This window comes from Prunus mume, linkage group LG7, assembly GCF_029339155.1.
Source record: "Prunus mume cultivar Tortuosa linkage group LG7, ASM2933915v1, whole genome shotgun sequence".
NCBI classification, from domain to species: Eukaryota; Viridiplantae; Streptophyta; class Magnoliopsida; order Rosales; family Rosaceae; genus Prunus; species Prunus mume.
This window is the reverse complement of record NC_142704.1, coordinates 7,660,807-7,682,397: the sequence shown is the minus strand read 5'-3', so window position 1 is coordinate 7,682,397 and position 21,591 is coordinate 7,660,807. Positions and strand designations below refer to the sequence as shown.

General features: G+C 38.3%; 5 protein-coding genes and 1 pseudogene across 5 annotated transcripts; 1 reads left to right on the top strand and 5 right to left on the bottom strand.

Moving 5' to 3' along the window:
* Positions 1-3,871: 3,871 nt before the first annotated feature.
* Positions 3,872-6,188, top strand: LOC103338423 (uncharacterized). Its single transcript, XM_008241624.2, has 3 exons — positions 3,872-4,373; positions 4,950-5,344; positions 5,437-6,188. Exons 1-3 carry the CDS (start codon positions 4,223-4,225, stop codon positions 5,878-5,880), a joined length of 990 nt encoding a protein of 329 aa, XP_008239846.1. The 5' UTR covers positions 3,872-4,222; the 3' UTR covers positions 5,881-6,188.
* A 5,110-nt stretch (positions 6,189-11,298) lies between these two features.
* On the bottom strand, positions 11,299-12,758 carry LOC103338424 (uncharacterized). Its single transcript, XM_089041534.1, has 4 exons — positions 12,337-12,758; positions 12,131-12,264; positions 11,639-11,786; positions 11,299-11,536 (listed from the first exon to the last, which is right to left on the bottom strand). Exons 1-4 carry the CDS (start codon positions 12,617-12,619, stop codon positions 11,433-11,435), a joined length of 669 nt encoding a protein of 222 aa, XP_088897660.1. The 5' UTR covers positions 12,620-12,758; the 3' UTR covers positions 11,299-11,432.
* Positions 12,759-13,151: 393 nt separating this feature from the next.
* On the bottom strand, positions 13,152-14,201 carry LOC103338425 ((+)-cis,trans-nepetalactol synthase NEPS2-like). Its single transcript, XM_008241626.3, has one exon. It carries the CDS (start codon positions 14,160-14,162, stop codon positions 13,380-13,382), a length of 783 nt encoding a protein of 260 aa, XP_008239848.2. The 5' UTR covers positions 14,163-14,201; the 3' UTR covers positions 13,152-13,379.
* Positions 14,202-14,723: 522 nt separating this feature from the next.
* LOC103338427 ((-)-isopiperitenol/(-)-carveol dehydrogenase, mitochondrial pseudogene) lies at positions 14,724-15,796 on the bottom strand (annotated as a pseudogene).
* A 473-nt stretch (positions 15,797-16,269) lies between these two features.
* LOC103338428 (LRR receptor-like serine/threonine-protein kinase FEI 1) lies at positions 16,270-20,366 on the bottom strand. The gene is made up of 13 exons (XM_008241628.2): positions 20,028-20,366; positions 19,552-19,687; positions 19,362-19,433; positions 19,177-19,248; positions 18,994-19,065; positions 18,749-18,820; positions 18,565-18,636; positions 18,235-18,341; positions 17,904-18,079; positions 17,488-17,820; positions 17,140-17,394; positions 16,836-16,969; positions 16,270-16,740 (listed from the first exon to the last, which is right to left on the bottom strand). Exons 1-10 carry the CDS (start codon positions 20,113-20,115, stop codon positions 17,755-17,757), a joined length of 933 nt encoding a protein of 310 aa, XP_008239850.2. The 5' UTR covers positions 20,116-20,366; the 3' UTR covers positions 16,270-16,740; positions 16,836-16,969; positions 17,140-17,394; positions 17,488-17,754.
* Positions 16,516-17,698, bottom strand: LOC148915357 (LRR receptor-like serine/threonine-protein kinase FEI 2). Its single transcript, XM_089041894.1, has 4 exons — positions 17,488-17,698; positions 17,140-17,394; positions 16,836-16,969; positions 16,516-16,740 (listed from the first exon to the last, which is right to left on the bottom strand). The coding sequence occupies exons 1-4, from the start codon at positions 17,696-17,698 to the stop codon at positions 16,516-16,518; spliced, it is 825 nt and encodes a 274-aa protein (XP_088898020.1).
* Positions 20,367-21,591: the final 1,225 nt, after the last annotated feature.

Sequence of the window (21,591 nt, the reverse complement as noted above, 5' to 3'; positions counted from 1 at the left end):
TTACTGAATTCTCTACATTTATGTAAATGATGTTGACATTTGTTCTGCGTAAGGTTCTTTAGTTTTTCATGCTGAATCCAACCATATAAAGAAAATAAAATTTGGATTAACGGTCGGAAAGTTACAGGTAAAAAAGGGGACAAAGGTCGAAACTAGAAAACATAGAAAATTCATAAATTCATCTCTGACCAAAAAGTGCTACAATACCTGAGTGATAAAGAAGTGATAGAATGTGATAAAACAGTGATACAATGGTGATAAAGAAGTGATACAACATTGATAAAGGAGTGATACAAAGTGCTGATTGTATTTATCTTTAGTTTCTTGTTTTGTATTTAAATAATAGAATAAGTATAAATATCGGATCGGTACGGGTTTCCGTCGGGTTAGAAATATTGTTCTATTAACCAAACCAAATATCTCGGTACGGATCGGATCGGAATAATTAAAATTAAAAAATAATTATTTAACCAAACCAAACCAAACTGTCTGTACGGTACGATCGGTACGCAGATAATTCGGATGAGATGCCCATCTCTAGGGACCTTTATCCAAATGTTTAGGGTTGGCTACAAGAATGCCTATCATGTCCATTTATTTTGGGAATTCAAGGCCATCCAATCAATGTTCAAGTGACTTTTGTCTTTTCGCATTGCTCTTATAGCTTTCAGAGAGATGGACTTAGATGTTTCTTCTTACTACTTGAGTCATCTGACTGGTGTGGCAATATCATTCTATGTTGTTGCCCTGTAGTGTAGGTTTCCTTTCTGAGCCACCTGATCATATAAAATGCGTGGCTATAATTTCTCAGAGACAAAAGTGTGAAGGGTCTTAAATTGGATGGCAATTTGGTGTTTTTCAATTGGGTATGGTCCTAGCAGTCCAGCTTTCCTCCCATGCCTTGCCAGAACATCTTGATTCCCCGTTGTCGAATTTGACCCTATGGAGCTTCACAGTGAGACTGCAAAAAGAAAGAAACTATTCAAAACTGAAACACAGAGGTCAAAAATAACATTTCATCTTTATATCCTCTCTTTTGCTTTTGGTGCAAGGCATAAGTTTCTTCCACATAAGTGTATACTTCCAGGAGTCTGAACAGATTTTTGTGAATCTAGTTGTGTGAGACAGCTAGTGTTAGGTTTGTTTTCTGAATGAAAGTTACAGCACACTCATCATCTCAACATCACCATTCATGGGATATAATTATCTGATTATTCTCCACCCTAGAGTGTAGGTTTTTTCAAGGAGAACATTAGAATGCTGATGTTAATCATCTAAATAATTAATGGGTTAAGAATATTCCCTGGCTAGTTCAAAAGTTGTGGCCAATAAACAGAAGCAGGTTCCTGCATTGTTTTTCCAATTGGAATTTGGATCATAATGGAACCCATTTTATACCTCCTTTCACAAACTTGTGCCTTAAATCCAACTGTGATTTCCATTTTTACCAGTTATCATTTTAGAAGATTACAGAATCCCAAGTAATCTAGAAGATTCCTCAAACCATTTTCAAATGTTCCAGATGTTGAAGCACAATGCTCTAACTAGCCACAATCACTGGCCAAGAAAAGTTTCAATTGTAGCAGAACTCTTGCATTGACCAAATGGTAAGATATCCAAGCTTCTACAGCCACTCTAGACCCTAGTGGTTGTTAAGAGAAAGGCCTTGTTGCAAAGTTTGTGTAGAAATAGCAACCAGTGAGGCAGTAGAGTGCAGAGAAGTGGTTTCGGGTTGGCCTAAAAATAGACAGATTTGAAAGAAATGTTCAAAATGCAGGTGGTGGTGGGCAACATGAGAGGGTTGAGAAGAAATTCTGCATGTTCTTCTTGCCTATATGCTCCATTAAACATGTTCTCTGCCTTGAATTGAACCACCATGAAAATGAAACTATCCACACAAGTTGGAGAGTTTCCACTTGCCTCCCATGTAGTTTTAAACCTTTTTGCATACTTGACATAGGCCAATAAGACCATCAAAAGAAAAGGGATTGCTTGCTGGGTCTCACATTACTTGGAAAAAGCAAAAGAACCAAATCTTTCACTTGTTGCAATTCTAAATGAGAGAACAAGTATTGGGTGCTTAAAGCAAAACCAGATGAAGGTGGGAAATGGATCTTTTACCCAGTGGGTCATTAATGGGCTTATAGCTCACAAAGATCCAACACTAACTCTGGGCTTCTTTATACAACTTTTGTGCAAATTAATTATGAACCCACACTAAAATGCCTGAAATTGTGAGTTACTTGGGTTAGGAAAATGGACCATAATTTTCACTGCTGCTTCCAGCCTACCACAATATTATTAGTTTTTTAGTTCTACAAGTAAAATATATAATCACATTGACTAGTATTTAAAATTTTAGATTTGCAAATGTCGGAGATGTCGGTTAGATCAGTTGATTATGATCCTAAATTCGATTCTCATTTTTTATAAAAATAAATTAATTTAGAGTAGTTTATATTATCGTTTGTTTGTGTCAAACAAAGTTGAGAGTAATTACAAATATACAGGATTCAGAGTGAGCAGTGATATTAGACACTGTGCATTTTTAGATAAGTTCAAATATGGGGCACGTCACAGGGTCAGGCTGATGAGCTGATGGTGAGACCAAGCGAATATAAAATCTGTATGAAGAGACATGGGTGGCCCGACATCACGTAGACGTGGCCCAATAATGGCCCGCCATGTTGAAACACGAGCCTCGTGAGTGGTTGAAGTGGCACTGAGCGGTCAGACTCAGTGAGTGAGAGAAGAGAGAGAAAGCTGAGGGTGACTCGGTCAGTGAGTCATCCGTTTCTGACTCGCACCCCCCATCCAACTCAGTCATCTCTCTCTCTCTCTTCTCTCTCTGAATTCTGAGAGCGACTGGTTCGACTGGATTCCTTTGTTTCTCTGTTCTCCCTCGTTTTCATCTTCCCTTGCCCCCCACATTTACCGCTATACCCTCCACTACATGTTTCACGCTCCCATTTCTAACATTTGTTTAAAGAAAATCCTTGCATATTATAATGTTTAGAATGTTGTTTGCACGTCTTCCTGAAAAAAACAAAACCAAAATTTGTCCATAAGAAGTCTTCCCGCTCACTACGATTCTTAGAGAAATGTACACATTTTCTTTGTTGCATGATATAATTTGAATCATAATTTCCAACTTCGTAAATATTAATTCAAGGCATGTTTAGGAGTGTTTTTGAAATGGTTAGAAGCATTTTCTGACAAGTTAAAGTGATTTTGAATGCGTTCAGAAGAAAATTTTAAAAGTGTTTATAGTTTATAAAAGCGTAATTTAGATAAGCACCTTTCAAGCACTTTACACTTGAATTTTTAACAAAAATGTCTATGTTCTTCTACTATAAGCGCTTATGAGCAAGATTTGTTTATTATAAAATGAGTTTCACACGGCCCTCGTACAGACGATGAAATTGTAAACTATAAAACTCATTTTAAACATCAAGATTTATTCAATATATGAGTGCATTTTACAATACTCATTATGAACATTAAAATTTACTCGATTACACGTATCTAAAATTAGAAAATTATTATTATTTTTCTCTGTTGGAAAAGAAATCGATTTATTTATTCATCTATTTTTGTGTTTCACAAGGCATTTGAACCTCTAACAAAGTACAACAACAAGAGCCTTATTTTGTCATTCTAACAGAGATTCAACATCAAATACTTCAATTCAAAACAAAAGATAAGATAAAGAGAAATATAATATTTGGGTTATGCATGTCGTTGTGACTTATGAATATGAATACAAATTGATGCTTTGGAAGCAAGGGCACGATGGTAATTAGACTCCAATCTTTGTCCCTTCCTAGAACAAGAACCCATTTGGGCTTCACTATATTTACATCACCAAGCTGAGGACCTTCAGAGAGAAACTCTGTCTCCATCTCTCTCTCTCTTTCTCTCTGTGCCTCTGAGACTTCCAAATATAAAGAACTGCTTTCTTCTCCACTCTTCCTCTGCCATCTTCAACCTCAAGACCATCTCCTTCCTCTTCTTCTGAGTGATGGGGGTGAGCAGCCGCTGTTCTCACACTTCCCACATCACAGAAATCATCATCACCAGCTTCTTCCGCCACAAAGCGTGATTCTTTACCTCAAACCAGAGCTTCTGATCACCATCAAAACCAGGCGGTGATGTCAGCTTGAACAATTTAACAAACGCGAACTAAACAATACTAATTCATCGGAGTGTTCATAAGAGTAACATGGCCGGTGGTAGGGTATATAGCGGTGGTGCTTCTTCGTCCAGCTTAAGTGTTTTGCTTCAGAATCAGAGGGGCCCTTGTGCTTCTGAGCCTCTTGATTCTCTGTTCCTTTCTGGGTCTTCTAATTCTTCCTCTGCTTCTCCTTTTCTGGGTACTTTTTCACTCTCTTTTCTACTTTGTCTCTGTTTTTCATATCTATCACTCTTTTAGTGTCTCTGTTATGGGTTTTTTGTTTTTTTGTTTTCCCTTAAATGTTTAATCTTTTGGGATATTTACTTTGAGGCACATATACCATCTGTTTGCATGACAATTACAACTAACATCTTCTTGACACTTTGATTGTGTTTCTTCTGGATGTGAATATGGTATGGAATTTATTATGATTGATAGATGGATTTGTGTATTGCTGCTCAACTTGTGTATGGATTAAATAGTGTTCGAATTTACGTACTCTAGGCCCCTGTTCTTCGTTCTGCTGATTAAGAACTCAGAATGGTAGAATAATTAGCAGCAAAAGAAAGGAAAACACTTTGTGATTAGAGTTGAACATGGAAGTGTGGTAGCTAATGTTCATCACTTTCAGACCATGTATAGGATTGTTGAGAAAAACTGTGTGGCTAGAGTACCTTTATTAATTTAGGAATTAGCTGTTCATGTGTGTGATAAACTAGTTTTTGCTGATCATCTGAAAGATGGTCTTCTAATTCAGAGATTATATTCTATTCAGGTTCAAGATCTATGGTGAGTTTTGAAGATGTTCGTGGAGGAAATGGATCGAATAGGTCATTGTTCCACCAGTATGAGCACGAAGACAATGGGGACGACGACTTGGATGAGTATTTCCATCAACCTGGAAAGAAGAGGCGGCTAACTGTTGACCAAGTCCAGTTTCTTGAGAAAAGCTTTGACATGGAGAACAAGCTTGAACCGGAAAGGAAAATCCTTCTCGCAAAGGACCTAGGCTTGCAGCCTAGGCAAGTTGCAATATGGTTCCAGAACCGCCGGGCAAGGTGGAAAAATAAACAGCTGGAGAAGGATTACGAGGTTTTGCAAGCCAACTACAATAGTCTCAAAGCTGATTGTGAGAGCCTTGCTAAAGAAAATGAAAAACTAAAGGCTGAGGTAGACACTAATCTCTGTAATTCACTGCCTTCTTTTCAATTTGTACTATTTTCCTTTTGAATTTTACATGATAAGTTTGAATTGTTTGTCAGGTTCTTGTTCTCTCGGAAAAGCTGCCCCACAAAGAGAAAGAGAGTGGAACCTCAGAACTCTCTGATACCAACAAAGTGTCTCAAGAGCCGACGCAGAATCCAACAGCTGATTCGCTTTCAGAGTGTGAAGTATCCAAAGTCTCAGCTGTGGCCTCTAAGCAGGAAGATCTTAGTTCAGGCAAGAGTGATATATTTGATTCAGATAGCCCACATTACACTGATGGGGTTCATTCTTCAATATTGGAGCCTGGTGATTCTTCATATGTTTTTGAACCTGATCAGTCTGACCTTTCCCAAGATGAAGAAGATAACTTGAGCAAAAGCCTGTTGCCTCCATACATCTTCCCAAAGCTCGAAGATGTTGATTACTCCGACACGCCTGCAAATTCATGTAATTTCGGATTCCCAGTGGAAGATCAAGCCTTTTGGTCCTGGTCTTACTAAGTTTTCTTTGGCAAATTCAAATTCCAGGGTCATTGTCTTCTTGTTTAAAGTATATGGCATAGAAGTGAGAATAAGTCCAAGCAATGGCACCCCGACACCCCGATCCAGATGTGATGGGATTAGGTTTCAATGCAAACGATGGTGGTTTTTGCCCCATTTGTATTTCTGTTTTTGCCCCTTAGTGTTTAATGGACCATTTTTGTTTGGAATGTAATTAAATAAAATTCTCATGTTAAGGAAGTTTGATGGAAATCTCACGCATTTCATCTCCTTATTTAAAAAATTTATGAGGAGACACAATTCTACCACATGCCCTTTTTGTACATTAGTTCTACTGCTCTCTGCAGAATTTCAAAAGCTGCATTTAGCGCTCTCTCTCTCTCTCTCTCTCTCTCTCTCTCTCGTCTGCCTTTTCTTGCACACTAGGAAACTTCACAAGTTTCAAAATGAGGGACATGCAGATGATTGGCATGCAAACTCAAAGGGACCATTTGTAGCATTTCTTCTTCCTATTCATTGAGACATTGACTTTGAGAGCCAATTTCTCGTGAATGGCATTCTGCTCCCTTGAGCTTATATTTATGATATTGTTTCCACATGCAATGAGCTGCTGGATCTCATCTTACATTAATCCTAGTTGACTTCACACTTCTCTGCTACTTATAAAATCTGGTTGCACAAATTTCTTGTGAATCTGATTGAACCAAAAGCCTACACAGGTGTTACTCTTACTTCCATTCATGTTGTGGGGGGGTCAACTTCATGATGCGTCAGCCATTTTATTTTTTCTTTTCCTGTTATTTTATTCTTCTACTTTTTCTTTCCTGTATTTGGTGGAGGCCAAAATCACCTTTTGTATTGCACGCTTTCAAGTACCAACATAGGATGTATGAAGTTGCCAAACCATAAAGTTCATAATTCTTCATTCTCTGTTTTCCCACATAACTATTGTTCAATCACAAGAAGAGTTTTAAGCAAAATCCCTTCGTTGAGGAGAGGTTTCGTTTTGGGTTTAGATTCATAAGAAAAATGGCTACCAAACTGGTGATATAATATTTTGCTTATCAATTCGATTAGCAAGGCTCCCATTAAAAGAAAAAAGAAGAAAATTTAGCACACAACCCCATCAGAATGATGGCCTTAAGTGATGGTGGTGTTGTTGCTTATATTCTTAAGAAATATGATTGTGGCCAAATTGACAATGAGGTTGAATGTGTCGTGGGAATTTCTCTTGCGTGTTTTGTTTAGGAATTTTGATCAAACTTTTCAAATGGGTGCCGTTGTTTGTTGGACACTACGGCTTGTTTGATAAGGTGGACTAGACTTGCAATGGAGAAATATGGACATAGTTGTTTAACTTGGAGTATGAATGAGAACTATTCATAAGAGGTTGATAACTAAAATTTGTCCCTCATAATCCCCCCATTTTCAAGGGGATTAGAGGGGATAAGTTTTAGTCATCAACCTCTTATAGATAGTCCACATTCATCCTCCAAGTTAGAGAAACAAACCCATAAATTGTGTCCATATTATGCTTTGAATGTATATGAAATGTAAGCATTTTGCTAGTATAGTCCAGTCTCATCTAGTCCTCCCTATCAAACAAACCCATAAATTGTGCCACAAAAAATAAGTATGTACAATATCCGTAACTTATGCTTTTTGTTTGTACTTTGAAGAGAACGGTTGAAGGACCACATGGAATTCAAATCAAGCTGCTAAGTCTTGACTTTTTCCTCTATATATATATATATATATATATATATATAAAGCAAAAGTAGAGAATGGTGAAACATTCAAAATACCAGAAAATGTTATTGGTTAATTCAAACATTAAGAATTAAAATTATTAATTAAATGAGAATAATATGATAAATTCACATTTTTTTCATTTTAAAAAATTAAAATTAAAAACAAAATCAGATAATATGCCCTATTTTTATGGAACATAACTACCCATATTATCTTTTCTTAATTCTAAAAATAAAATATTTAAAAAAATTTATTAAAAACAAAAAAAAACAAAAACAATTGGCACATGCATAAGCATGTGTTAAGGGGCTAGTATACATTAAGGAGGCACATCACTTTTTCCCTTTTGTGTTTTATGAGGTATTGTGAGTATCATCAAGTCTTTCTAACCATATTTTTTCACAAATAAATGAATCTCACATAAGTCTCGTTTTTGTAAGAAATGTAAGTAGCAATATTGTCAATAAAGAGTGCGAGGAAATCCTATCAATCCATAGGACTTAAAATCCATAGCTATGTCAAGTACAAGAAAATCAAAGGAAACCAACTTTTGATGCAATCAAGCTTACCTTGTTTGTTTAGCAAATAATGTCTAGCCAAGACTAAACTTGGTTGCTTCCTTTCATCGTTCTCTTCTTTTTCCATTGTTTTTAGGCAAAGTGAGGATGACTTTTATCAATATTTATAATAGAAATTTAGAAAGCATTTTAATAATCATTTGCAAAACATCTCTGTCACGCGTGGTTTAACTTCTCTTTCCTACTTAAATATTAAACTCTCCAATAGAAACTACCCACTAAATTGGTATCAATTCTCCATTGGCTCCCTTATTAAAATCATATTTAGCATTATTATTTATTTAAGTGATTAATTACACACAAGTCCTTTCACCAGTCAAGAGTCAAAATTCGAAGTAAAGTTTTGTGAGCACATCAGCAAATATTAAATATTAAATATGTTGGCGTTAGAAACTTTTAACCTGTCTTTCAATTGTAAATATCCAACATAACCTGAGTTTACGAGGTCTAATCTAAAAAAAATGATCTTGATTTACAGGTTAGAAGTTTTAAGTTCGAATTCCCATGGTATTCAATTGTGTGTTTGTAAGAAACTCCTTCTTCTCTAATTTAGACTATCGATTTTACTAAAAAATAATATAAAATGCATGTGAAGTTTGAACACAGAGCCTAATAACTTGGCATGCTTTCCCATTTTCCTAATAGTCTGTTTGCTTAAGACAAATCCATGGCTTAGCCAAGAGCTTTCCCATAGGCTCATTGTTTTGGAGTGTTGTACATACTTAATATGTGTTTGATTGAAAACTAATTAAAAATTAATAGCTTTTTAACTTTGTAGCTTCAAAGTCATTCTCACCTAATTTTATAAACGTAAATTATATATAAAATTGCAAATCAATGATATCACACTCATATTTTTCTTTTTGCTAGTAGTTTTATACACGCAAAAAATTGTGTACCCAACGCTATTCTTATAGAAAATTATGTTCAACTCATCACCTACCCCCATATAAAGAATTATAAGAAAAGGAAGTAGCATAATATGCTCTTACTTATACAAATGAGCTTCGAATACAGACGTTATCAAATTTACAAAAGAAAACCAAAGTTCATTCGATTTCGTTTGCTCAAATTTTAATTGTGAATTGAAGTTCGTGTGATTAAATTAAAGGGTTTCGATTTCCACATCGTAACATATTCGAATTAGTTTGGTTTTTCTTCTATCCAAACTGAAGATCATAAAATTGACAATTTGACATGTAATTTTATCGTCCTCTTTACAAGTTAACTTATGGGACAGTAAGTCTAACCGCATCCACTTCCCATTTAAACAAAAGTCTAGTTAGGAATAGAGAAGATTTTTATTGCTTAATCCCCATGTCTTTACGGTACATAAAGTTGCCATACATCTCATAACAAGTGTCCCTTGTTCTCGAATCACGAGGCACTTTTGGAGATATCCTACCGACCATCTAAAACCCATGTCCCTGGGGTTTCGCCGCGTGTACGGCTGCGATGGCTGGATCGCGTCACCTTTCCTGAAGCGTCGAAAAGCATCACATCAAGACAGCGTCCACCAGGCAACTCCCCTGGGGAATCTTCCACCTTCGCTGGGCCACCACCCGACGTGGACATCATCTCACACTTGGCACAAGATCCACGGTCCTGATTGAACGATGATCAAGTCAAAACTATGTGGGGCCCACCACATGCTGTAGTTAAAATATTTTTATTAGAGCAATTTTTTTTTAATAAAAAGTTCAGATACAGATAAGCATAACATTGGATGGTGTATCAAGTGTGGGCCCGGCGGGGCCCAGAGAGCATGGGGTACCGGGGGAGTGGACGCATCTGTCCATGTACCATGTCTCCCCTTCAATCTTATGTCACGTTGGTCCTGTAGCTTTCAGTGGGCCCATTTCGCACGTGCCTATGGGCCTGTGGCCCTTTTATACTATTTTTCTAATTTTTGGGTCCAAGGTCTTGTAATTTTCTTCTTTCCCTTTACATCCTTGCTTTTGTTTTAGTTTTTATCTCTCTTTCGGGTGGAGCGCTTTCTTTTACATTTTCACAAAAGATGTGAACGTGATTGGCTTTGGCAAATTCGTTTGCCGGACCAAAGAATTGATTTGATTAAGAGCCAGAAAGTTATGAATGCCTTTGATCGATCTTGTACCTTTTGTTATGCATATTTCGATGATCACTTTCATCAGGTTTCTGTATCTTTTCTCGTTTATTAAACATATTAAATGCTAAACGAAGTTATTAGTAAATGCTTATAACTCATATAGTTAAGAACATTTATCATTTGCTCGAGGTCATGTGTTTGAAACTTTGAATTTCCATTCTTAACATCGCTTGTATATCAAAAATATTACGTGAAATTCACCTTTTATCATATTAGTGGATTATCTTAATCTCTTTAGTTCAATTTTAAAGATATGTTATTTGCACTTCAAAACGAGTTTTTACAATATTTATATGTGTGAGTGCATTGAGGAGTGTGAGAATCTTATTTTAGAATGCAAATAGCATTTCTCTTATCTTGATGTCATATTGCACTAACCTTATACGAATAATTTTAATGAACACCAATTTTGAACCTATGTTATGTATGAGGATTCGTTGGAAGCTGTTAGGCCTTGTATATTAGATGATAGCTTTCGTGGCTTGGGCTGTTAGCCTCCATTTCAACCACACACACCACCCCCCCAACCAAAAGTACTCATTGAATATGGTTGTGCGCAAGAGAAGTTGATGAAGTTATAATATTTGATCAACATCACATGGAGTTATAATCTTTGATCAACATCACATGGAGACATAGAGATATTTTATCACATCAATTTAAGAATCTGGAACCATCACTGCAATTGGCATTTGGACCACAATCGAAAAGTCCATGGGAGAACAATTTTAGATCACATTTTCTTACAACGAAACTAAACCGAATTCGTGTGCAACAAAGGTCCTTCACACTAATTTTCAAGTGTCTCAACCAAAGATTCAAGCTTTCCATTTTGCAAATTTATAGTGTTGGAGCACTTCCTGCGATTTGATGAACTATGGATATATGTATATGTCCAAGTATGTGACTGAGAGCAAAGCATTTGTTTGTTGCCAGATATGATCAAAATTTGTAGTTTTCCTGCAAGTATAACACCATCTCTTGCTGCAAAATTTGAGACAGAGAGTGAGAGAACAAATATATCTGTGTCACCTAAGCTAGAAAACTGTGACATGATTTTGGTACTTGGTCGTAATTGGTATAAGAACTTACAATCAAGCAGAGAGAAGGCATCCGGCGGCACCCGGGAACAAAGCATACCAAAAATTCAAATGATGAAGCTTAGCTCCATCAATGAACAGTATTGGTAAGCTTGCAGCTGCCAATAGAACACATGATAAGTTGCCTTACTTAATAACAGAGAAAAAAAGTAAAGAGTATGAGCAATGAGACGTTATGCAGAAAAGCTATTAGTTTTTACCAGGGGGATGTGGGGAGCGTGTGTAAGTCATGAAAGCAATGGATGCAGCTAGGGCAAAGCTCCTAGCAAGCCATCCTGGCCCAAATAATGATAATGCCAGCACCCCAATTGATGCACAGCCAATTTGTGCCATGAACATATTGTACTTCTGCACAACCACAATTGAAAAAAAGAGAAAAAAAGTCTAAGAAATTAAATGTGATTGAATTATAAACCCAATTGAAAGTCAGGTTCAAAATTAGGCCCAATAAGACATTTCATGGAGGCTGGACTTTACTAGGTCTCATTAATTTTTCATCATTTTAGGTCCATATTAACAGTTGTCTATATGTACACGTGTCTGTCCGTCTGTCAGATATGGCTCAAAGAAGGAACAAAAGCAACTTATGGCTTATAAAATAACAAAAAGGACTTATGGGATGGCCTAGATTCATGTAAAATATGAGGCGCACAGAGAGCAAGAGATTGAGGAGAAGCAGAACATCAAAATACCCTAGCAGCTGGGGAGGAGGGAGTGGCAAAGAGGACAGCACAAACAGCCCCTAAAGGTGCAATTGTCATTGAAACTCCTTTTGGTGCTAGAATCTGATCCACTCTTCCCAATATTGCCATTGCTGCAAAAGCACCTGCTTTTCAAAGAAGTCAAAAACCAAATTCTAACTCTTCAAGAATTCTATAAAAAAATTAACCCTAATTACCTGCAGAAGGCCAAACAATGTCACTGAGAGAAGGAGAAGAAGAACCCTTCTCAGGATTCCAGCTCTCCCAAGGTGGAGCAGCCAAATTGCTTGAGGCTACAATCCCGTGCTTCTGAATTCTTCTTTTTATGCTCCCTGTGCTTCTAGTGCTGCCATGTTCAAAACCAAGAGACCTCTGTAACACAATTGAAGAAGAAAAGGGGTGCAAAGATGCAGAGAATGCTGGAGTTTTAGAAGCTCTGTGGCGATGATAGCTGGAGCTCCTCATCAGCTGCATGCCCATTTCTCTGATTTGATCTCTCTTTCTCTTCCAAATTGGTTCAGATGGATATGAAGATGATCTCTTAGAAAGAAGGAAAAGAAAGTGTCAGACAGAGGGAGGTCCATCTGACCGTTGGGAGTTCACAAACCAGATTTTCAATACGATGGTCTTTTGGTGGTCTCGAAAGGTCATGGGATGTTGGGGCATCTTACCACACAACTTGATATCTACAAAATTATGGATAAAATTCTATGAAGAAACACTATACTTATGTCACATGTTGCATCTGGTAAGTACACTCTTGGTTACATGAATTACATTTGTGGTCACATGTTGCACATCTAGTAATACAAAAAATAGTCTAACTTGTACCACTGCACGAGAAAGGGGATCTAACTCAAGTTCAAAGGGACGCAAAAACTGATTTGATCAACTGATCTAACTCGTATATGTTGGGTTATAAAATATAGATGTTTCCAATAAACAAAGTACAGTGTTGGTAATTATTTCTATAAACAAAAGGTATAAAATTATAAATACCCGACATGGAAAATGCAAGAATTAATTAATCACATTTTTTAAATTGAAACCCTCCAAAGCCAAAAAGACAACAACAACGACAACTTGATCAAATTTTGTAAACACCAATAAACTAATCATATGATTACCCAGTTGGACGATACTAATATTGATGAAAATCAGAAAGGACAAAAAATCCCATTATTTTGTTAATCTTGGGCCTGAAAACCCACATAGATTGGGCCTATCATGAAGAGCCACCTCATGGGCGAAAAAAGCCACCATCCACGACCAAGTCATGCCCAGTCACAAACTCCGACTCACCGCAAGCAAGATATAGCACAGCATCCGCCACGTGTCCCGCTTTCAGCACAATCCCTTTCAAGCGTGCGAACTTCTCATACGCCTTCTCAACTTCCTCCACTCCCTTCCCAGTCGCGCGGCACGTTAACGGCGTCGCCAACGCATTCGGCGATACGCAATTAACCCTAATCCCGTGCACCCCGAGCTGCACACTTGCGGACCGGACCAACCCGAGCACCGCGTGCTTCGACATGCAGTAGTCGGTCCGAATCTCCATGCCGTGGTTAGCAGCCACGCTCGCCGTGCACACAATGCTTCCTTTCACGCGCCTCTCTACCATTACACGCGCTGCATGTTTGACACACAAGGCCATGCCACGCACGTTCACGTCGAACAAACGGTCAAAGGCTGAAAAGTCAAGGTCAAGAACGCGCTGATCGGGGCTGCTCAAAATCCCAGCGTTGCTAAACATGATGTCCAAGTTCCCATATTTGTGCACCGTTTGTTCCACCATGGTCTTCACTTGATCTTCATCAGACACATCACAGTGCACGTACGTACATCGATGTGTGCCGATGGATTCGGCTACCTGACGGCCCAATTCATCTTGGATGTCAGCGATCACCACCATGGCGGCGCCATGATTGGCAAAGAGGCGGGCGGTGGCCTCGCCGATGCCGCTTGCGCCGCCGGTTATGATGGCTATTTTGCCTTGCAATTTGTTCTCCCTCAAGGTGCTCATTTTAAGGACTGAGCGTAGCTAGTAGCAGATACCCTTGTTCCAATTGAAATATACAGATGATATTTTAGGTTTTTGGGTCCCATTTCTTTTGTCATGCTCATGCATGCGAGAAAGTTGCAACCACAAGTCCACAGCCTTTTGTTTCTTTAATGGGATACAAAATCACAAAGTAAGTTTGAAAAAGCATGTAATTACATGCAAATTACGCATGATTTCAGCGCTTTTGTGTCCTTGTGATGAGTCTGAATTTCCAACACTTACCAACCACCGGTTCACTTCACCCCGTAACTACAACTTGCAAAAGATTTTAAATAAAATATAAATGCTCTAGTATTTTATTTATTTTTTATTTTATGGTCCTTGATTCAACTTATTATTTTGGTCAACTTTTGGCTTTTAAAAAAATTGGAATTATTTAGACTGGGGTCCATTGGGAGTTGGGTCCCATCCCATTTCTTGTGTAATGCAAACCAAAAAATCTGTGTGTTGTGTAATGGTGTACAACAAAATCATATAGTAAAAACTTCCAAGAGCTTGTTTGAATCAATGAACAAAATCATATACTATGAAGACAAGTTCTGAGATGAGATAATTTGATAATAATTATTGAGTGATGAAGTTATTGCTGAGATGAGATACTATCATACAACACTTATTATGTATCTCTTATCTCTAGGTCTTAAACCCACCATCCACTACCAAATTATGGCCAGTCACAAATTCAGCCTCCTCCGAAGCCAAGAAAACCACGCAGTCCGCCACACTCTCCACCGACATCATATTCCCCGCCACCGGCGCTTTCAACCCCATTTGCGACTCCAACATCTTCTGCAACTCCTCCGCCTCCACCTTAAATAGCGTGCACAGCAGCGGCGTCGCCACCGGTCCCGGGGACACGCTGTTGACGCGTACCCCGTACGCTCCGAGCTGCACGCTCGCCGACCTCACGAGCCCCAACACCGCGTGCTTCGACATGGTGTAGTCCGTGAATATCGATCCCCCCATGCTCGCCGAAATGCTCGCCGTGCACACGATGCTCCCCCTCACGCGCCCCTCCACCATCGCCCTGGACGCGTGCTTCACACACGCCGCCATCCCACGTACATTGACCGCCATGAGCTTGTCGTACGAGGCCAGGTCGAAGTCCAGAACAGTCTGCTGGGAGGCGCTGCCGATCCCCGCGTTGCTGAACATGATGTCGAGGCTGCCGTAGATCCTGACCGTCGATTCCACCAAGCCCTTGACTTGCTCCTCGTCAGTCACGTCGCAGTGGATGTACGTGGAGCGGTCGGGGCCGCCGATCGAAGCAGCGACGTTTTGGCCTTTGTCGTCCTGGACGTCGGCGATCACCACGGCTCGTGCTCCGTGCAAGGCGAATTTGCGAGCCGTGGCTTCGCCGATGCCGCTGGCGCCGCCAGTGACGATTGCCACCTTGCCTTGAAGCTTCTTGTGGGTAACTTGTGCGACGGCGTCGAGTGTGGGGTCCTCCATTTGGTTGAGATAGTTGTAGTTGCAGCAGATGACATGCAAAGTAAACAAAACATACACTAGAACAAAGCTCTCAGTGTCCAGTGACAAACACTGATAAATAATATATAGCTTTTCTTCTTTTTTAAAGTGAAAGTTGGCAATATTATGAAAATGTATAGTTTACCAAATTAACTTGTGAAGATCTAGACATCCTAACCACCTTCTTGTCTTCATTCTTCACTATGTGGTCAACTTAGTAGTAAGGATAACTCTACTTCCTCTAAGTTGTGAGAAATTATAGAGTGATACCGTATCATCGTTGACCACATTGTGATAAAGTACTTACAACTCTATAATTTCTCCTGTGTTTCTATCTTTTAGCTGAATGCATATTGTTTGTGCATGTATGTTTGCTTTTTTTTCGTGTCGTTCCTTATTCTTTATTTTCATGTCATTCTCCTCTCTATGATTGTCTTGTCGTTTGCCTGAGCCTACTGGGCACTGGTTTTTCTGTAGTTTGTTTTGGCTTTTGGGATTTTTCTTTTGTTCTTTTGGTGCTATGGAGGCCGAAGCGCAGATCCTTTTTGGGCTTTCTTTAATCAAAGCATCCAACAACCAAAAACGAAATAAATAATTGAAAATTAAAAGAAAACCATCTAATCATTGCCAAGCTTCGAGCTCTTTGCATAGTTGGTTTTCGCTTACATGTGCATGAAAAATGAAGAAAATTAACCATGCAGAGATACATATTATATAATTTACATGGCCCCTAGAGAGGGGCTAAGACAACACAATTATAGAGAAAATGAATGAGCAAGGTGATCTGAATGGGACTTGTAGAAATCCAGTTTGCAGTCACTAGGCCTTTGCCTTTTGCCATTAATCAACAGTGATCAGAATGGGACTCATAGAAATCACTCGGGCAAGGCGACATGACCTCTTGCTCTAGCAGCTGCAATACCTGGTTCATTGATGGTCTATCATCCGGGTTTGCATCTGTACACCTTGCCGCTATTTCAAGAATTGCTTCCACAGTTTCAGAATCTGCATCTGTGCACCTTTTATCGACTAAATCATGCAATCGGTTTTCTCTCAATAGGGTGTTCATCTGCAAATTAATGAAGATCAGTATCCAGAATATTATCATGGTCATCTTACGAGAAATGACTGCACCTGTCTGAATATAATTGTGAATAATCTTACCCAGCCAACAACATTTAAGCCCCGTTTTACAAATGTCGGATCGGTAGGTCTCTTTCCAGTCACAAGCTCTAGCAAAAGAACTCCAAAGCTATATACATCTGACTTCTGAGTGGCTCTCCCACTTTGCAAATACTCTGCAATGAACAAAAACAAAGTCATAAACATCTCTGATAATTGCATCAAGTGGTATTTGGGCATGAGTATTCATTCAGCACTCAATCACCATAATCTGGCTCTACCACATACTTACAGCCAAAAAAGGGTTACAAAAATGCATAAGCATATAATATGACAAAAAACAGACCTGGAGCCAGATAGCCAAAAGTGCCAGCCACCACCGTTGTGACATGGGCATCCTCATCAACCAAAAGCTTCGCAAGACCAAAGTCAGACACTCGGGGCTCCAAGTTTTCATCTAGAAGAATGTTGCTGGATTTTATGTCACGATGTACTATTTTCGGAGAGCAATCATGGTGCAGGTATGCTATCCCTCTGGCAGAACCCAGAGCTATTCTTAAACGAGCATTCCAGTTCAAAGGTCGCTCTTCCAGCCCTTGTTCTGAAGGAGATAAAGGCATTCAAATCAGCATTCAATTCAAGTCTCGCCCAAAAAAGCACTCAGTTTTAATACATTTTGACAGGTGGTACTTACCATGCAAGAAACCATCTAAGCTTCCCATAGCTAGATAATCATATATAAGAAGTTTTGAAGTTGGGAGCCTGCAGTAGCCTCGCAGGTTAACTAGATTTATGTGCTTAATACTGCCCAAGATCTCCAACTCCCTCTCAAAAACTTGATCACATCCTTCCCGACTTCTATCAATTCTTTTAACTGCAAATGTTCCACAATCATTCATGACCATTCGGTATACCGTGCCGAATCCTCCTGATCCTACAACATCCTCTTCATCAAGTGACTCTAGCTTTTCAATGATTTCACACGAGGGGTAAGGCATATCTCCATGGAAAGTGATGAGTTTTGTGTCTGTCAAAAGTTCAAAATTTATCAGCAACCTTCATAAAATTTAGATTAGAAAGTGTCAAAAGTTCACATAGCATCGAGCTTACTTGCTTCTTGAGTTTTACTTGTTTTTTGACCTCTGTATACTTCTTAGCCACTCTTTCCTTTTTCGATAGTAACCGAACCCAGAGGAAAGCAAGGAGAATGAAAAGTGCAAAGCCCATGGCGGACATTGCACCAATAAGCATACCTTTGATGTAATGAGAAGATCTTTTAGTAGGCACTGCAACATTCACCATGAAAGAATTAGCATAAGCACGTTACTACTTGCTACATATGAGCTTGGTTCAAAGTGATTGACAAAATTACAGAACATCTTTACTTAGAAAGTTTGTCATTCAACTATAAAAACTGATAAAAAGGGTTCGAAAAACTTGCCTGCTGCTTCATCACTTTCAGCATGTGGTAGCACTGCAGGGAATCCCAGTGAGGTGCGGCAGGGCTTGTGCACTTGTTGGCCACAAAGATCTAGGTTGCCAATAAACCTATGCAATTCAAGGAAATTTCAGAACAAGATCAAGGGGATGAACAATTAAACATTATGCATCAGATGCTTCACTAAACGAGCAATTGGCTGACAAGAGCAAACACATGCCAATATCTTACTTAAAAGCACAGAACTATAACCTACACATACATCTGTAAAACACGAGCATATGCAACACAAGTTTATTGAATGACAGATGGGATGAGGGTATGAATACTTACGACTTGTTCCCAAAAGTGCTTAGAACTCCAACATCTGGGATTTCCCCGGAGAAGAAGTTAGTGGACAAGTTCCTAAGACATATCGAAGCAATTATGTTATTTGAGACATTATCCAATTGGAGAATTGTGGCATAACTGAGACTACTAAAATAACATTGGGTAGTTAATTATAATAGGGGCTTACAGAGAGTGCAATTGTGCGAGGCGTCCAATAGATGAAGGTATAGCACCCTTTAATAAATTGCTCGATAAATCCCTACAATTTCATTTCAAAGTTCATCAAACAGGAGTAAAAAGCCTTAATAAGTTAGTTAACTCTTAAGTGCTATGGTGCAAATATATTAACCAACTTCCCAATACAAGCGGTTGATAATTAAGCATGCAAGACTCAGTAAACCAAAAAGGATAAGACAAAGACGAAAGTCTTACAGTATTGTGAGATGAGAAAGGTTTCCAATAGCTGATGGTATTCCTCCTTGGAGATAATTAGCCCTCAAGTACCTAACAGGTAGAAGAAAAGGGGTATGCAATGCTCAATTCTAGTGACATATAATATAAATAGATGGGAACTCAAAGGAGATATAGAAAAGAGAAGGAAACGTTTTCACTTACAGAGCCCTAAGTTCAGGACAATTGGTAATTTCATTAGGAATGGATCCATGTAAGCTGTTCTGGTGAAGTGCCCTGGTTCACATTGAAAAAGAATAATAGAAGAAAATCAAAATGGGAGAACATCTCAGCTGGTTTATCAGAAATTGGGGCTATGTAAAAGGTGGCTATCCAGTATTTGAACTCACAGTCTCTGTAATCTACTGAGTTTGCCAATGCTGGGAGATATAGTCCCTCCTAGTTGCATGTAAGGTAGGTTTCTGCAAAACCCAATACATATATATATATATATATATATGAAAGCAGTTTCAAGTATAAGTAGATTAAATAAATTTTTTTTATAAAAAACTGTTTAACTGAAATATGGGTTTGCCGTACATAGAGCTGACTCTCAAGTCCTGAGGATGGCAAGAAATACCAGTCCATTTACATGGTGAATCATCAGAAGGTTGCCAGTCACTGAGCATGTTCTTACTGTCATTCAAAGTGCTTTTGATTTCCAGCAATGTGAAGCCTGGAGCAAAAATATTTAAAAAAACGAGATTAATATATAGACCCCAAATAAAATACTTGAGAAAATGCAGAAGAAGGAATGTAAACCTAATAAAGATTTGATTTTTATATGTTTTCCACTAATGACCAAAGAAAATCAGAATCCCCAGCTCAACAAAATGTAACTAATTGATTACTAAAACAAATTGCCATCATGAACAAAGAAAAGATGAAACCTTTAACCCAATGCCTCCACTCCACAGCAACAAACAGCTCAGAAAATCCACACACAAAAAAAAAAGATAAAAAAAAGAGACCTTGGGACAGAAAAGCCCAAAAAAGAAAGTAGAAGGTTTGCTTACCATCTTGGCTGAGAGCAAGAGAGCAATGGGAGTAGATGATTGCCACTGAAATCACTGAAAAAACCCAAACCAAAATACCCTTCTTCATTTTCTTTGAAATGGGCTCTTCCTGAGGTCAGCCACTTCACTGCACAGTGAGTGCACAAAAATGTTCAACCTTTGAGAGAGAGAGAGAGAGAGAGAGAGAGAGAGAGTAGTTGGAAGTGCAAAACTATGATGGCATCAGTGGGTAGAGTGAGTTGCAAGCTGTGGTGAAAGTGGGGACTTCCATCATGAGTAAACTAATAATATTTTGAAGCACGAAGAGAGAGAGATTGCTTTTTCCTATAAATTATGAGCAGAGAGAAAGACAGGCTTTTGAAAATGAGTATAGAAAATTGTGCAGAAGCAAGTGGCCGTTGTCAACAATTTCAAAATTTTGACTCGTACGTTTACCGCCTGGTTTGCAAATTGACAACAACTCGCTACAAATGGTAGACACGTTTCAACTGTGATCTTCCACACCAATAGAATGCATCTTCACTTCATTTTTCAGAAAGAACAAAAAGTTTATGAAACTTTTATTTGGTTCTTCCGACTCTCTCTAAAATGTGTAAATTTGCATCTTGAAATTTGTCAACTTTTCCGTAAGTACAATTAAGAATAAACTACAATTAAGAATAAATTGGCATGTTCTAAGAGCATTTCCAGCAGTGGGGTTTGGGGAGGGGGGTTTGGGTAAAACCCATTTATAGCAGTGGAGGCAGGCCCGGGCAAGATGGTGGGACCCAGCAAAACGGGCTGGCCGAGGGCGGTTGGCCCGAGCTGGCTGGCCTTTGACGTCGTCGTGACGTCAAGATCCACCAACAATTATGTGTAGTGTCCTGGGCTCTCCGATCATAATTTTTGCTCGAATCCAACGGCAGCCAATATTTTGTAATAAAAATTGAAAAAATCCGAAAAAATTGAAAAAAATACCAAAAATTTACTTTTTTTCTTCTCTCTATACCTTATTTCCATTTTCAACATTTAAGTAAATGTCTTTGTCCTTTTACTTTTATTTATTTTTATATTACTCCATTTACTTAAGTTTACAATGTAAATAAGGAAGTACCCCCCATTTGGATTCAAATAAAAATACTAGAAAATCAAATTCCCACCAAATTAAAATATGAAAAATCGGTTTTAGTGCAAAATACAATTTAGGCTAAAAATGATGGCTCATTAAGTCTATATATACTTCATATTAAAATCCCATAAAATCAAGTTTTCTTATTTAATGTGTAAGGAATAAAAGCCACCAAAAATTATCTTGAGAAAATGATTATTCCGAAAAATCATTTTTCATACTTAGTCAATATTGCACCTCCGCTAAAACAAATTCCGGGTCCGCCAGTGTCTATAAATACCAACTAATACTCTTCACTTTTAACACCAAATCCTCATACTTTTTTTTTTCTATAAATACCAACCAATACAACTAATAAAATAAAATCTTATCCAAAAATATTATCCGATAAAATAAAATCTTGCCTTTCATTTCTTAGTTTGCTTGCCTTTCATTTCATTGTGTTTTTTTTTTTGT

What these genes read in the sequence shown, in the direction of transcription:
- LOC103338425 (XM_008241626.3), bottom strand. Translation starts at nt 14,162, where the DNA reads ATGAGCACCTTGAGGGAGAACAAATTGCAAGGCAAAATAGCCATCATA.
- LOC103338423 (XM_008241624.2), top strand. Translation starts at nt 4,223, where the DNA reads ATGGCCGGTGGTAGGGTATATAGCGGTGGTGCTTCTTCGTCCAGCTTA. An exon ending in CTCTGCTTCTCCTTTTCTGG is followed by an intron (nt 4,374 to 4,949) that starts GTACTTTTTCAC and finishes TATTCTATTCAG; the next exon opens with GTTCAAGATCTATGGTGAGT. An exon ending in ATGAAAAACTAAAGGCTGAG is followed by an intron (nt 5,345 to 5,436) that starts GTAGACACTAAT and finishes ATTGTTTGTCAG; the next exon opens with GTTCTTGTTCTCTCGGAAAA.
- LOC103338424 (XM_089041534.1), bottom strand. Translation starts at nt 12,619, where the DNA reads ATGGGCATGCAGCTGATGAGGAGCTCCAGCTATCATCGCCACAGAGCT. An exon ending in CATTGTTTGGCCTTCTGCAG is followed by an intron (nt 12,265 to 12,336) that starts GTAATTAGGGTT and finishes TTTGAAAAGCAG; the next exon opens with GTGCTTTTGCAGCAATGGCA. An exon ending in CCTCCTCCCCAGCTGCTAGG is followed by an intron (nt 11,787 to 12,130) that starts GTATTTTGATGT and finishes GTGGTTGTGCAG; the next exon opens with AAGTACAATATGTTCATGGC.
- LOC148915357 (XM_089041894.1), bottom strand. Translation starts at nt 17,698, where the DNA reads ATGGTCATGAATGATTGTGGAACATTTGCAGTTAAAAGAATTGATAGA. An exon ending in CTTAGATGGTTTCTTGCATG is followed by an intron (nt 17,395 to 17,487) that starts GTAAGTACCACC and finishes TATCTCCTTCAG; the next exon opens with AACAAGGGCTGGAAGAGCGA. An exon ending in TTTTGGCTATCTGGCTCCAG is followed by an intron (nt 16,970 to 17,139) that starts GTCTGTTTTTTG and finishes TGTTCATTGCAG; the next exon opens with AGTATTTGCAAAGTGGGAGA.
- LOC103338428 (XM_008241628.2), bottom strand. Translation starts at nt 20,115, where the DNA reads ATGAAGAAGGGTATTTTGGTTTGGGTTTTTTCAGTGATTTCAGTGGCA. An exon ending in TCTTGCTCTCAGCCAAGATG is followed by an intron (nt 19,688 to 20,027) that starts GTAAGCAAACCT and finishes TTTTTGCTCCAG; the next exon opens with GCTTCACATTGCTGGAAATC. An exon ending in CTTTCTCATCTCACAATACT is followed by an intron (nt 18,821 to 18,993) that starts GTAAGACTTTCG and finishes ATGAAATTGTAG; the next exon opens with GGATTTATCGAGCAATTTAT.